The following is a 14,165-nucleotide window of genomic DNA, read 5'->3' as shown; positions in this document are numbered from 1 at the left end:
TTAGCAGAGCAGTAGACAGAACACTTAACATGCTATATCATTAAATTTATTTGAACCTCTACAAAAGGTATATCTATCGTGACAGATTGAAGATCAGCAGTTTGGTGAGGCTAGAAGGTAGGAAAGAAAGATTGACTGAGATGGTGTATAAATGTCCTTTTAGGGTAGCAGAAATGTTCTATATCTTGATTGTTATGGTTACATGGTGCATACATTTGTCATCAAAAATCAGATTGTCTGTTTAAAATGTATTCATTATGTGTAAATATTCTCTCAGTAAAGTTTACTTAAAAATTTGTAGTCAAAAATATATGTGGCTTAGGCTTATATTGAAAGTGGTTAGATCACTGTTTTGTTAGCATTACATTTCTTAAGTTCATAAAAGTTGTTTCTGTTAACTACTTATTAAATATTTTCAAATGTGTAATTAGAGGCCTTTGTTTGAATCATTATACTAAAATGTTTAAAATTGGTTTTGGGGTAATCTAGAATTTGGTTCAAATGTTGTCTTTGTTATTTACTTCTTGTATGGCTTTGGAAAAGTTCTTAATATTTCTTTGCCCAGTTTACTTATCTTCAAAATGGGAAATGAGTAATAGTGCTTTTAATGTTAAGCCTATGGATGGTTATGCACATTAGACATAATTCTTGTATAGTACTTTAGCAAGTGCCTGGTACAGATTAAGGCCTGAATAAATGTTCACTACTCTTTTTATTTTTACCCATTGTGATTCTTGCTGTTAAACTTCAACAGACTCTTTTAGTTCTGTGAATTAATACCTTGTATTTTTCCCCATCCCTTGCCCCCATTCTGAAATGTTTCTGGAATTTTCTTGAATGATTTACTCTAGAACTTTGTTTCTTAGATTATAAGACCCTTGAGAATCTGATAAGAGCTGTGCTGCTTTTACCCAGAAAAATGAATTGAAAAAATACACAGTTTTCCATGGAGTTGTTTATGGATTCATTGAAGCCTCGAAATGAGAACTTTTACTGTCGAGCAAGAATGTAGAAACAAGTTTCTTCCCCAAATAATGTTAAATTTTAATATTTATATTATAATTTAAATTTTTATTGACTGCTTCAAATTTAGACTTGTTACTTCATTGATGAATTAAAATGACAGGTGTTGAACTCTTGACTTTTGAAAATAAAAATTTGCTAATATTACCAGTTTTTATTTTTGGAAACTCACTCTTTGATCAGATTGAATCACACAGCTTTTAAAAATGATAAACTGTCTCTTTAATGTTTCAGTCTTACGTACTATATCATCTTTGTCCAAGAGCTGTAAATTTGATTTACTCTTGTGAAATATTTTGTATAATAAGATTTTCTGGATTTCTTAATTAGCATTTTACTAATTAAAAATACCTAAATTGTTATCGTTTTACACTACGTCCAGAAAAAATCAGTATAAAGTGCATTTTAATTTAATCTTTTGGATATTTTAGTTCTCAGTCCTTTTATTTATTTTTATTCTATGATTTTTTTTATTAGGAGGTATGGAATGTAAATACTATGGAAGGGGAATGTTAAGATTTTCATGATTCTAGGTATCATTTTTCAAAAACAAATTATTGTTTCAGAAACTGTTTTGACTGGACCTACCTTATCTTTACCCTCTCCGGGGACTGGGAATGAGACTGCACTTGGATCAGTTACACAGCCAAAGAAAATTCGAGGAATTGGATTTGGAGATATTTTTAAAGAAGGCTCTGTGAAACTTAGGACAAGAACATCTAGTAGTGAAACAGAAGAGAAAAAAACAGAAAAGGTAATTCTGGTGAACTTAGGTTAACTCCACTCACTCTTATTAAGCATTTTTTAAAACGTGTAAGTCACTTTGCAACTTTAAATTTCCTTTTTTTTTTGAGATCACTAGTAATTGGTTATGAGTGTAAGAAACAGTTTTCAAGTCTACAGTGATTAATGTTTGTTTGATTTTTATAAAATTTAAATGTTTTTTGATAAATTTAACATAAACGCCTCTTAGTGGAAGCTTCAGTTTTAATTATAGTTTAAAAATAGAAAAGGCAATGCTTTTTTTGCCCTTTGAATTTAAAATTACATATTGTTTCTTTTAATTGAAGTAGGCCTACAGTGGGCCTTTAAAAAATGGATTCACAGTGACATTAAGTTAATTAGGCACTCTTAACTTTCCTTTGGTTTGTCAGCAATGGTGAAATCTAATCTCCCTCTAAATGTGCAGAGAGCTTTATTTTTCTTTAGCATTTCATTGGCATTGTGAAATAAATCAGAGTGTACCGTAAATTATAAGATCTAATAAGAGATTTTAAAATAAAGTCTTACGTTTTTCTTTTAGAGCACTTATTTCAAAGCTGTTGTTCCTGATGTTAACATCTTGGAGCTTCAGATCAAGTACTTACCTTCAGATAGGAAGCTTTTCCTGTGACTTTTAGGGCAGTGTTTCCCTTGTAGTTCTCATTTGTATGTCTTATTAAGAGTTTAAAGTATGTCAGGATTTATTTGCTTACTTCAGCAATATTTCGCTTTTAAGACTGTTTTGACTAGTGAAGTATATTAAGTTTTCTCTTAAAATTTTCTCCTTTAGTTTCAACATACATTTTTTTTTTTTCCTAGCTTGCTACATAATTTCTCATGTAATTATGATTTGGGTTCAGGAAAGAGAATTTGTACTTTGTGCCCTACCCTCCTAGCTCTGAGATGGTTTGGCATTAAGATTATGAGGCCTAACTGATTCTTGTTTTTCAAGGTAAAGACTGGAGTTCTTGTTTTTGGAGTGGTGCTGTGTAGCCATATAACCACTAGGAATATTGGAAAAGCAATATGTCTGCATTAGGAAGAACATTACATTAGATGATTTGGGGCCCCTATCCAACTGTAAAGCTTATGATTGTATTGAATATTTGATTGGTGCCTACAGTAGTAATCTTTCAATTGCCATTTAAAATTTCCAGTACTCCAGAGTTGTTGTTAGTGAGAGTAGTCTCAGGGTCATCCTATATGATGGCCTTGTGAGGCTTGCTTTGATCACTGATCTAGGAATTGATAAAGCAGGGAGCAAATTTGCTACATTTATAGGTGACACCAGATTGGAAGATATGGTGGTTAGAATTGGGAAAATTAAAGTGAGTATCTTAATAGTTAACGGAATATACAGAGAACATAAGTTAGAGGTATGCTCACATTTTTAACTAATGAAATCTTAAGGTCAGATATTTCTGGGGAGAGAACTCAAGGAAACACTAGTATAAGATGGTGAAGAATTTAATTGTAAATTATATGGAAAATTTTCTACTATAGTTATAATAAGAGTTACATTATTTAAATGTTTTCATTCATATAGCAACAAGGAAGTATCAAGACTTTATCTCATTGTAACAAAGTTTAGTGATGTTTTAGAATACAGTTTCTGGAGTCATACTTCCTAGGTTTAAATCTGGGTTCTACTACTAATTAACTGTTATAGTGGACAAGTCATTTAACTGTTTGCTAATCTATAAAGACTAAACAATAGTGCCTAGTTTATGCAGAGTGTTCTGTGGGTTAAGTTGTAATATATGTGAAGTGCTCAACTCAGGGATTGGTATGTAGTAAATTTTCAAATACTATTATTTATTTTAGAGGTTCTAAAACTGGAGTATTTATTATGAGTATCAGAGCATTTAGTATTTATAAAATCAGAGTTGTAAAAGTTAGAAGTTCTGAGCTATCATTTAAGTAGCTTTTAAGATCTTTTTCATGGCAGAGTTTTCAGTCACATTACGAACCTGGCTATAGGTACCATTAGGGAAAGCTGGATAACTGTAAGTGGAAATTTTGTTTAATAATATTATCATCTTTCTAACTTAAAATAGTTGATGGTATCCTTCTCTATTCTAGCCTTTAGTCATACAGTCACTGGGATCCAGAACTCAGAGTGTGGAGATAACAAAAACAGACACTGAAGGTAAAATTAAAGGTAAGTTTTTGAATAAAGTTTTTATACCTGGAATAAAGCATACTCAAATACATTATTAGATTTATTGAGGACAGTTGTTAACACTGTACTACTTGATCAGAATATTGAATCCTACTAGATATAAGCACAGTGAAGACAAGAATTTTAATATGCTTTGTTCACTGATATACTTTCCTGCCCCCATAGCAGTTAGAATTGTGCCAGGGGCATAGTAGGTACTTAGTAACTATTTAAATGAATGATTAATGAAATTGTTACTTAATTCAACATACATTATTGGCTGAAATTATTAAAAGTCATTTTAGTAGCTTCTAGTGTACACTTTTTTTTGCACAAAATAGAGATTTAATAAGTATTTGTTGAATTAATTTATGTAAACTACATTATTTACATTCTTTATTTTAGCTAAGGAATATTGTAGAACATTATTTGCCTATGAAGGTACTAATGAAGATGAACTTACTTTTAAAGAGGGAGAGATAATCCATTTGATAAGTAAGGTAAGATATTTCTCAGTTTTCCACTGAATCATTTATTTATAGAAATATTTCTCAATATTCTTGCATTTTCCTTAGAATGTAAGCTCTAAGAAGAGCTGGGACTTTGTCTTGTTTGTTTCTGTGTCCTGAGAACCTGGCACATAGTAAGTGCTCAGAAAGTTTTTGTTTTTTTTTTTGAGGGAATATTTATTATATATCTTTGTTATAATCAATTTATACCTGCCCCTCGATTTACGCAGATTATCCATCCATTCCACGTGTCTTTTTTTTAAGTGGAATAAAACCACGTAAAAAGAGTCCACTAGCACAAACAAAATACTACAGAAATAGGCCAATGTAAGTCATAAAAATATTTATTTCACCTATTTTCACAAAAAAAATGTTAATGAAAGTTCAGAAAAACCAAAATAAATTTTATTCACTGTTGGTGTCTGTACTGTAATCTAAAGCAGTCAGCCTTCTCTTTTTAATTGGCACAGAGTCACTATCTTCATTGCTCGAAATATTTGGAAATACTACTTTGGTTTCATTATTTATGTTTATATTTTTGGATGATCTTTTTCCAACTCCATCTTTTGCTAAGTTTTCATAAATTCTTCAATATTTGCTGCAGCAGTTTTAAAAACTTTTTCGAAATTTTAAGGCTCATTGGATATTTGAATCAGTATCTAGAATTGCAGTTTCCAGTTTTGTGGGCAGTTAAAGAGTTTTGTAAGTATTTTTTGCAGTGGATGAAACTGGTTTAAGGTCTCTGCTGTATTCATCAGCAGGATGGGCTTCAGATATTAAGTGAATTAATTTATTATCCATTAATTCATGATCAACCAGTAATTTGTTAATACCATCTACATTCAAATTGTCAGAGCCTTCGTTTTGAAATTTATTTGATAAATTAGTAATGCCAGTTAATCCCTCTTCAGTTGTTAGAACCATATTCCCTGGTACAACCACTTCTGGCCATATTGCTTTCCAGCAAGCATTTAAAGTTGGTGGCTTTGTTATCTCTCAAAGTTAAAGCAATATTCTTGATACACCTTAAAATTGTGTATTTATTCCAGGCTTCTCTGACTGTAAGTGATTGATTATCTTCCAGTTTATTAAAAATATCATTAAAACTCCATTTTATATAATTAATCTTAAAGGTGGAAATAATGCCTTGATCTAAAGATTGGATCAAGGAAGTTGTATTTGGTGGCAAATATACAACTTTTATATTTGGATGTTCTAAATTGTATGAATGACCAGATGCATTATTGAAAGCTAAAAGTATTTTAAAAGGAAGACGTTTTCCTTCATATAATTTTTAGCTTCTACAGCAAAACGTTTGTAAATCAGTCCCCCAAAATATCAGTAGTCACCCATGCTTTTTTATTTGCCATCCAGTGAATGGGAAGATTATTAATAATGGTTAGTATTAGTTCTTTGCACATTGCTGAGTTAAGCTATTGGTTTTTTAGAAAGTGTAATTGCCAGTAATGGAAATGAAAAAGAAAGAACTGCATAAAATGAGACCGTGTAAATGGAGATGTATAAACAGTCTATGTAAACCAGGGCGGCACAAGGAGGGAATATTTACCTCATATAAAAAAGCTCGTGTAAAAAAATACCATGTAAATTGAGGGACAGGTGTATTGGGAATTATTTTTACCATCATGTTGTGTTTTTTCTCTAATCGTACTCTCCCACTCAAAGTTTCTGTTCTCATTTCCTATTCTACCTCCTTCCATTTTTCCACCTAATATAATATAGAAAGAAAAAGAAACAACTTAAGTATCCATTTGTACGTAAATGGTTATGAAACTTCATACTGTAGAAAATGATGCAGTGTTTAAAAGAATGAGGTAGTTTTATAAGTTGAAATGAATTAAGGCAAATGAAAAAGAAAACCCAGGAGTACTGGGATGTGGTCAGATCTAATAATTACTATTTGTAATAGAGGAAAATTGTAAATATAGTTTTTGCTATAATAATATAGAATAATTTTTGGGATTTTTTTCTATTTTAAATTAACTATCGGAGGGTTCAGTGTGTGTAATTTTTAATATTCACACAGTTTGAACTTAAAACACCTTAATTTCTTAATGAAGGATGATATTTGGAAGGAATAGTAGAAGATCCTGTTAATTTCTAAAGCAAATGAACAATGTGATTAATTTTTAGTGTATAATGTTTTGAGAAGAATGTTAAATAAGATATAGTTAGGAAATGCAGTTTCTCTCTACGTACTTCCCCCACTTCCTTTTCTCTTTCTCTTCTCCCTCTGAGACCTTTTTCCTTATAAACTGAATTTTAAAGTTATTTTTAAAAATTAAACCCAATTTTATAACTTCTGCAAAGAGTAATATGTGAGGAATATTTTATTTTAGGAGGACCTCGTGATCTGTTTAGACTTTATATTTTTTTCTTGTAAAAATAATGGAATTCAGTAGTTTCCTATTTTGTAATTTTTTTTATTATTGAAAGATAACCCTTATTATCTTTATTATTCATTTTTCATTTTAGGAGACTGGAGAAGCTGGCTGGTGGAAGGGTGAACTTAATGGTAAAGAAGGAGTATTTCCAGATAATTTTGCTGTTCAGATAAATGAACTGGATAAGGACTTTCCAGTAAGCTTTTATTTTTCAATGATGATAATAGTTTAAAGAACCTTTTGTCAATATTTCTTTAAAAATAGAGTTTTTACATTGTTACTGAATAATTTTATGAGAGTCTTTTAGGTTTATATTTTCAAGAAAAGTTACTTGAATCATAGTAAAACAACAAGATTTCAGTTCTGTGCTTTATTTCTGGTTCTTTCCCCACTGACTATATTGGAGAGTAACCTTAGACTTCATTACTTTATTATAATTAAAAGAAAAAAAGCTGGCCATACTAGTTATACAAATTAGTGCTTGCCTGGAAGAAATTATATTTTTATTTCATTTTGTTGAAAGTATTTTAAGGTAATGTTGATCTTACTATTATCTTGTCAGTGCATTTTTTGGGAGGATAAGAAGCAGTCTTTGCCTCCTTATAGGATTTAATATATCTGTTTCATTTCTCAGAATGAATAAAGTAAGGCTGAGTCGTTCATCACTGATCTTTTACTTTTATACAACTTGATCCCCCTATTCCCCCATAAAAGGATGATCTAATTGAGTTTTTAAAATATGTAGAGAGAGAGAGAGTTGGACAGAGAGCAGATACTTATGGCAAGACAGTCTACCATATTTGATTTAAGCCCATGCAGAAATCTCTAACCTTTTCAGTCTTTTCATTTAGTTAAGTAGTTATTAAAGGGTACTCTGGAGGTTTATTTTACACTGTAGGAGGCCATTCCTTTGCTAGATTTGATTCACTATTGATTCAACCTTCAGTGTGCTTTATTTTTATACTTTTCTTAATGAACACATTCTTTTTTTGTCTTTTATTAGATGTTTATAAAGTATTGATTATCAGTTATTTTTAATTTGGGAAAAAAATTCACTTAGAAATGTGTTTCATGTTTTTTAAGGCATTACTTGAAGTCTTAAAAATAAATGAATGCTTATAAGAGAGTTTGAATAAGTTGAGGAAAAACAGACCTTTGCCTTTAATCTTCTCTTTTAGAGTTCTGAAGAGTCAAGAATGAAAGCTAGATATACTTATTAGCTACATTTCCCCCCCCTCAAAGTCTCTTACCCTTTTTCTGCCACCCCTCCCACCCCACTAAACTCGACTGTTAAAAAAGGGGTAAAATAGTGTATAGGAAAACTAGGGGAGGCAGGACAGAACATTTTTGCTCATCATTAAGGTTTTTTATCTAACAATGATAAGTTTTGAAATATTTGAATTTTGATCAAGGAGGTATTTGTTTTAATAGAGTAAATTTTTAGTTAGTGACCTTTTATGGAGTTGTTAGGATCTTTATAATTTTTGGCAGGGATGAGGAGAGATGTTCATATAATTTTGATTATTAATGATCAGAATTTATTTTTGGTATATTCAATATGTATGTATTGAACTGTTTTCACTATTATTATTTTAATAGAAACCAAAGAAACCACCACCTCCTGCTAAGGGTCCAGGTATGTAATAAATATTATTCATTTTGTTGTTTTTCATATTTTTAAGTTCTAAAATGGTGAAATTGGGACTTAGGCAAACCATTTATTTTAATTGCAAAAAAACACAAATATGTGTGCTATATACAAATTTTTAGAAATACATAAAAATCGAGTGTTTACATACATTAATATCTGTCCATATTTTTTTAAAGTACAAACTATGTAAATAGGAATCTTGAAAATAATTTGGATACTTTAGTTATAGAGATTTCGAGTTAAGAAAACAGACTAAATTTAAGTCTGCTATAGAAGTATATTTATTTAATATTATTGACCTGGCCAATTATTCTACATTTTCAGATGAAATCCATTTGTTAATGTCTCAAACAATACTGATTATTTATGTACTCTTCCTTTAGAGAGTCCGTTAGGGATTAAACAAACTAGAAGAGTATTTTTTTAAATTGTTGAATTAATCAAATCTAGAAGAGTTTTCTAGTTAACATTTTAAAATCTGGGCCTTGTCTATTTCTATAAGTTCTAGTCTCTGATTTCTGATTTTTACAAATGCAGTACAAATTTTTTTTTTGAAAGATTGCACTTTTTATAGAATAATGCAACCTTTTCTATCCTCCATGGTTTCAGCTTTGTACTTGTTAACCTAATGCCAGAGGAAGGATAGCACAATTTAAAAGTAATTTTTTAGAAGTTCATGTTGAAGGCCTTTTAGCCACTAGTTAAACGGAGCTTTTAAAATTAATTAAAATTAAATGAAATAAAACATTTAATTCCAGAGCCGCAAGTAGCAGCATTTTAAATCTCAGTAGTCAGTGTTGGACAACACAAAAATAGAATATTTCCATCATCACAGGTAGTTCTACTGGGCAGTGGTGTAGAGGATATGAATACCTTCATTTGACAAAGAAGGAACTGAGATTATGGTTATTACTTACTCATGGTAATAGTGACAGGGGCAAGATTAGATATTGAGCCTAGTGATTGTGGTACATTGTTTTTTTTCCTGCTAAACCATGTTTTCATCTGCTGTTATTTTTAAACTAACCTTTGCTTTTTAGTAGTATAATTGTCTTTGTGCTTTAAAATGATTTAAAAAAAAAAAACAATATTAACTTTTTTTCCTCAGCCCCAAAGCCTGAGCTGGTATCTGCAGAGAAGAAGTATTTTCCTATAAAAGCTGAAGAAAAAGGTGAGGCTACTTTTTACACTTCTAGAAAAGTAACTCCTTATTTTGTTGTCATTGCAAAGAAAAACATCTCTCCACACCGAGTCATTTACACTGATTTTTAACAGGTGTTCAATATTTACTTTGCAATTCTTGAAGTTTTCTGGAGCGATAGGAAATTAAGATTTTACTCAAACTGATATCAGTTTACATTCATTAAAATGTCTAAAGATGTACTATTTAATCTTACTTATTTCAAGTAATGTATAAGAAAACTAAGCATGAACAGTTATATGTTTATTATTTTTAGTGTCCCAGTTGAAATAAAATATAAAAAATTCTTAAATATAAGAGTGTGTTCCTACTTAAAACATGGAAGTGATTTATTATGTATTACTTAATTTTTTCCTTTAATTTTGTTATTTTTTTCACCTTTTTGTTAGGGCTTATTATTTTTGCAAATAAAGAGCTCTCATTGAAATAAAGATAGCTTTATGAAAAAACTCAGTACATTTTCCAGTTTTGTATTACTTAATTTTCACTGCATATATCTGCCATGTAAATTTGGAAAGTTATTCCAAGATACCTTATTATTACAAGTTATTACAAGATAATGTAATTTGTTAAAAACATTTCTTGTTTTGTTGTTAATTTGGAGAAAATACCTTCTTTGTACAGGAAGATCTGGAATGGTTGTATCTAGTAGATTAGGTTATATATACATGCAAAAACTCGAATACTGTTTTAGAATACTTTTGTTTCTACTGCCAGTGCTATTTTTATTGCCCATTTTTATCTCTTGCCGAAAGTATTACTATATTCTCTTAACTGATTTCTCTTACTTTAGTCTCTTGTCTGGCTTATATATTACATTGTTACTAGATTGATTTTTTTAATAGATTGTTTTTTAGAACAGTTTTAGATTCACAGTGAAATTAATCAGAAAATACAGAGTTCCCATGTACTCCCTACGCCCACACATACACAGTTTCTTCCCCATTATCAACATCCTGCAGCAGAGTGGTACATTTGTTCTGATAAATGCATCTCCATTGATACATTATTATCACCTAGAATTTATAGTTTACATTTAGGGTTCACTTCTGGTATACATTTTATAAGTTTTGATAAATGTTTATTTTGACAAATGTGTCACTGTAATATATAGGATTGTCTTACTGCCCTAAAAGTCCTCCATGCTCTCTGCCTTTTCATTTCTCCCTTCCCCCAATCCCTGGCAACCACTGATCTTTTATTGTCTCTGTAATTTTGCCTTTTTCAGAATGTCATAGTTGTAATCATACTTTATATAGTTTTTTCAAATTAGCTTCTTTCACTTTGTAATATATTTAAAGTTTTCATATCTTTTTCAAGGTTTAGTAACTCATTTCTTTTTAGTGCTGATTAGTATTCCATTGTCAGATGTACCATAGTTTATCTGTTCACCTACGAGAAGAGTATCTTGGTTGCTTCCAAGCTTTGGCAGTTATGAATTAAAGCTGCTATAAATGTATCCATATAGGTTTTTGTATGGACATAAATTTTCATTTCATCAGGGTAAATATCAAAAAGTGTGATTGCTAGATTGTGTGATAAGAGTATGTTTAGTTTTGTAAGAAACTGCCAAACTGTCTTCCTAGATGGTACAAAGTATACCATTTTTCATTTCACCAACAGTGAATGAGAGTTCCTGTTGTTCCACATCCTGGTCAATATTTAATATTGTCAGGAACTGATCCCAAATTACATTTTTGTTACCATCTTCTAAAGATTTTCACTCATTGAATATAGCAGCCACACTCTTGTCCCTGAATATGTTATACACCTTGATAGCTTTTATTTCTTTTTCATGATCTGCGCTCAGCTTGGAAGGTTTTTCTATTTCTTTATTTTTTTACATTGGAGAATTTTTATGATACAAAAATAATTTATACTTAACAAAGGTATTTCTTAATCTAATAAACTAATCTAATAATCTAATAAACTATGACTTTGTTATGTCACAAAGATTAGTCCTTTGTGACATAATTATCATTAGGTCTGAGTCCAGGAGTAGTTTATTTTAGTATTTGGTTATAATCTGTCCTACATGAAAAAAAAAATCATCTTACAAAGATATGTAGAACCAAATGTAAGAAGTATGTTGCTGGCTTCATTATCTACATTATGACATTCCTTTTGTAGTTCTATCAAGTAGATAGAGAGTTGCTAAAATTCAAATACATACTTTCCCTATTCCCTGAAATCAGTCAGTTGATCTTAAAAACTGAGTAGAAGGTGATGCAGTTTTATTACATTTATCTGCTCAAAATCCTGGTATATACAGTGGAATATTACTCAGCCATTAAAAAAATGAATTCCTACCATTTGCAATGACATGGATGGACCTAGAGGTTATTATGCTGAAATAAGTCAGACAGAGAAAGAAAAACATCATGATTTCACTTATATGGGGAACCTAAGGAACAAAAAGAACACAGTAATCAAAAACAGACTCACAAATATAGTGGTCAATTTGATGATGGACAGAGGAGAGAGGGATTGAGGGACTGGGAGAATGAGGTGAAGGATTAAGGGATATCAACTACAAATTAGTAGTTGATAGTTGGTCACGGGGAGGGGAGCATGCCAGAGGGAATGCAGTTAACATTAATATGATTTCTAGGTGGAGGGCCAGTGGAGGGAGGGAACATTTGGGGGGATAATTTTATGAATTATATAGATGTCTAATGTACTGTATACTTGAAACTAATTTAAATAAATAAATTAGAAAAAACTGGTCATAGTGAAGTAGCAGGGCTGAATTTGCCTTCCTGCGTTTAATAACTAGAAAACTGGACAAAATATATGAAATAATTTTCGATATTGGGTAATAGACAAAGACTGTTAACACTGAGAGAAGTTATCACTGAAATTATAAGCCCTAAAATTATCCCCAGTTTATTGACTAGAAGCAGTTTATGGGCAGCAGAAGAGAGGAAGCCAGATAGAATCCAGTGTGTTTTTTTTTTTTTAAAACAGAGTTGAGGAGATTGGAAATAGGTGTTTAAAAGGAGGCAAAGGTAGCTACAGTTTGTAGGGCGGAGTGCCAGAATGGAGGTAACTGCACAGAGAGAGCACACGGAGATCTCTATAGAGTTTACCATGAGGCTTTGGTTGAGTACTGAATTAATACATGTGCGAAGAAAACTTCCATAGCTGGAGAAATAACTATTGGAAAGCATTTGATGAAGCAATTTCTGGAACTCACAAATTGTTCATGTTCCCATAGCCACAGTGGAAAGACCTCATAAGGCATTGGTTAGAGTCCATCAAAGGGCATATCACCTTAGACTAAAGGGTTCTCTGTATCTGCTTTGGAAACAGATCCAAATGATTCCAGAACAAAATTCAATACAATTAAAAAGAATACAGGCATGACTTGTTTTATTGTGTTTGGCTTTATTGTGCTTCACAGATGTGTTTTTCACAAATTGAAGACAAGACCCTTCCTTCACCAGCAAAAGATTACAACTTGCTTTATTGTGATCTTTGCTTTACTGTGGTGGTTTGGACCCAAACCCACAATATCTTCATGGTGTGCCTGTATAAGAAAATTTCGCACCAAAGTGTGTAAAATTCACAATATTCATTATCTGGTCAAAATGATGAGGCACGGAAAGAAACAGAAAAATAGTAACCCATAACTCAAGGAAAAATCAGTCAATTTAAACAGACCCAGAAATGACAAGAGATAATGGAAATAGCTGCAAGGACCTTAAAACAGCTTATAAATGTATCCCACATGTTCAAGAAATTTGAATACGATGATGAGAGAAATGGAAAATATGAAAAAAAGAAACCCATATCGAATGTTTGCAGATGAGGAATACAGTATCTGAAATGAGGATAAAAACACTAGATGGAATTATTAGTAGATTGGAAACTACAGAAGAAAATATTAGTTAACTGGGAAATAAAGCAATAGAAACTATCTAAAATCTATAGAAAAAAAAGACTAGAAAAAAAAATGAACAGAGCATCAGTGACCTGAGAGACAATATCAGTTGGTTTTACTTTTGTGTAATTGGAGTCCCTGAAGCAATTGAGAGAGTGGGAACAGGAAAAACTGTTTGAAGAAATAATGGTTGCAAAGTTTTCATATTTGGTGAAGACTAAAAGTCCAGGGATCGAAGAATCTCAGTGAACTCCATAGGAAATGTTGTAAGTTCTTTTTGGCAGAAAGGAAATGATGCCTATGTATGCATTTGGATGTATACAAATTAATGAGGAATGCCAGAAATGGTAAATAAGCGAGTAAATACAAAATACATTGTTTTTAACTTTTAACAGCAAACTTTTCACTGAAAACTTTAAAACTTAAAGTTTTGGTTTTAACTTTTAAATATGCAAATATAAGAAATTTTTTTTTATAAGCGAAACAAGTATAATGTATAATAAAGGAAATAGTTCTTAATATTTCAGAATATTCTTAGTAACCTGACATGGCTTTAATAGCCCTGTTGCAAGA

At 31.0% G+C, this 14,165-nt stretch overlaps 1 protein-coding gene across 1 annotated transcript in view; it reads left to right on the top strand.

Moving 5' to 3' along the window:
• CD2AP (CD2 associated protein) overlaps window positions 1–14,165 on the top strand; it is a 106,158-nt gene that overhangs the window by 59,447 nt on the left and 32,546 nt on the right. The window contains exons 6-11 of the mRNA XM_039854516.1: window positions 1,590–1,777; window positions 3,868–3,946; window positions 4,352–4,446; window positions 6,949–7,053; window positions 8,457–8,493; window positions 9,617–9,679. Of these exons, the coding sequence (XP_039710450.1) occupies window positions 1,590–1,777; window positions 3,868–3,946; window positions 4,352–4,446; window positions 6,949–7,053; window positions 8,457–8,493; window positions 9,617–9,679 (567 nt within the window). The remainder of the gene's footprint in view (window positions 1–1,589; window positions 1,778–3,867; window positions 3,947–4,351; window positions 4,447–6,948; window positions 7,054–8,456; window positions 8,494–9,616; window positions 9,680–14,165) is intronic.

Source organism: Pteropus medius, unplaced genomic scaffold (genome assembly GCF_902729225.1).
Source record: "Pteropus medius unplaced genomic scaffold, Ma_sr-lr_union100, whole genome shotgun sequence".
Taxonomy (NCBI): domain Eukaryota; kingdom Metazoa; phylum Chordata; class Mammalia; order Chiroptera; family Pteropodidae; genus Pteropus; species Pteropus medius.
This window is presented reverse-complemented; position numbering and strand designations above follow the sequence as displayed.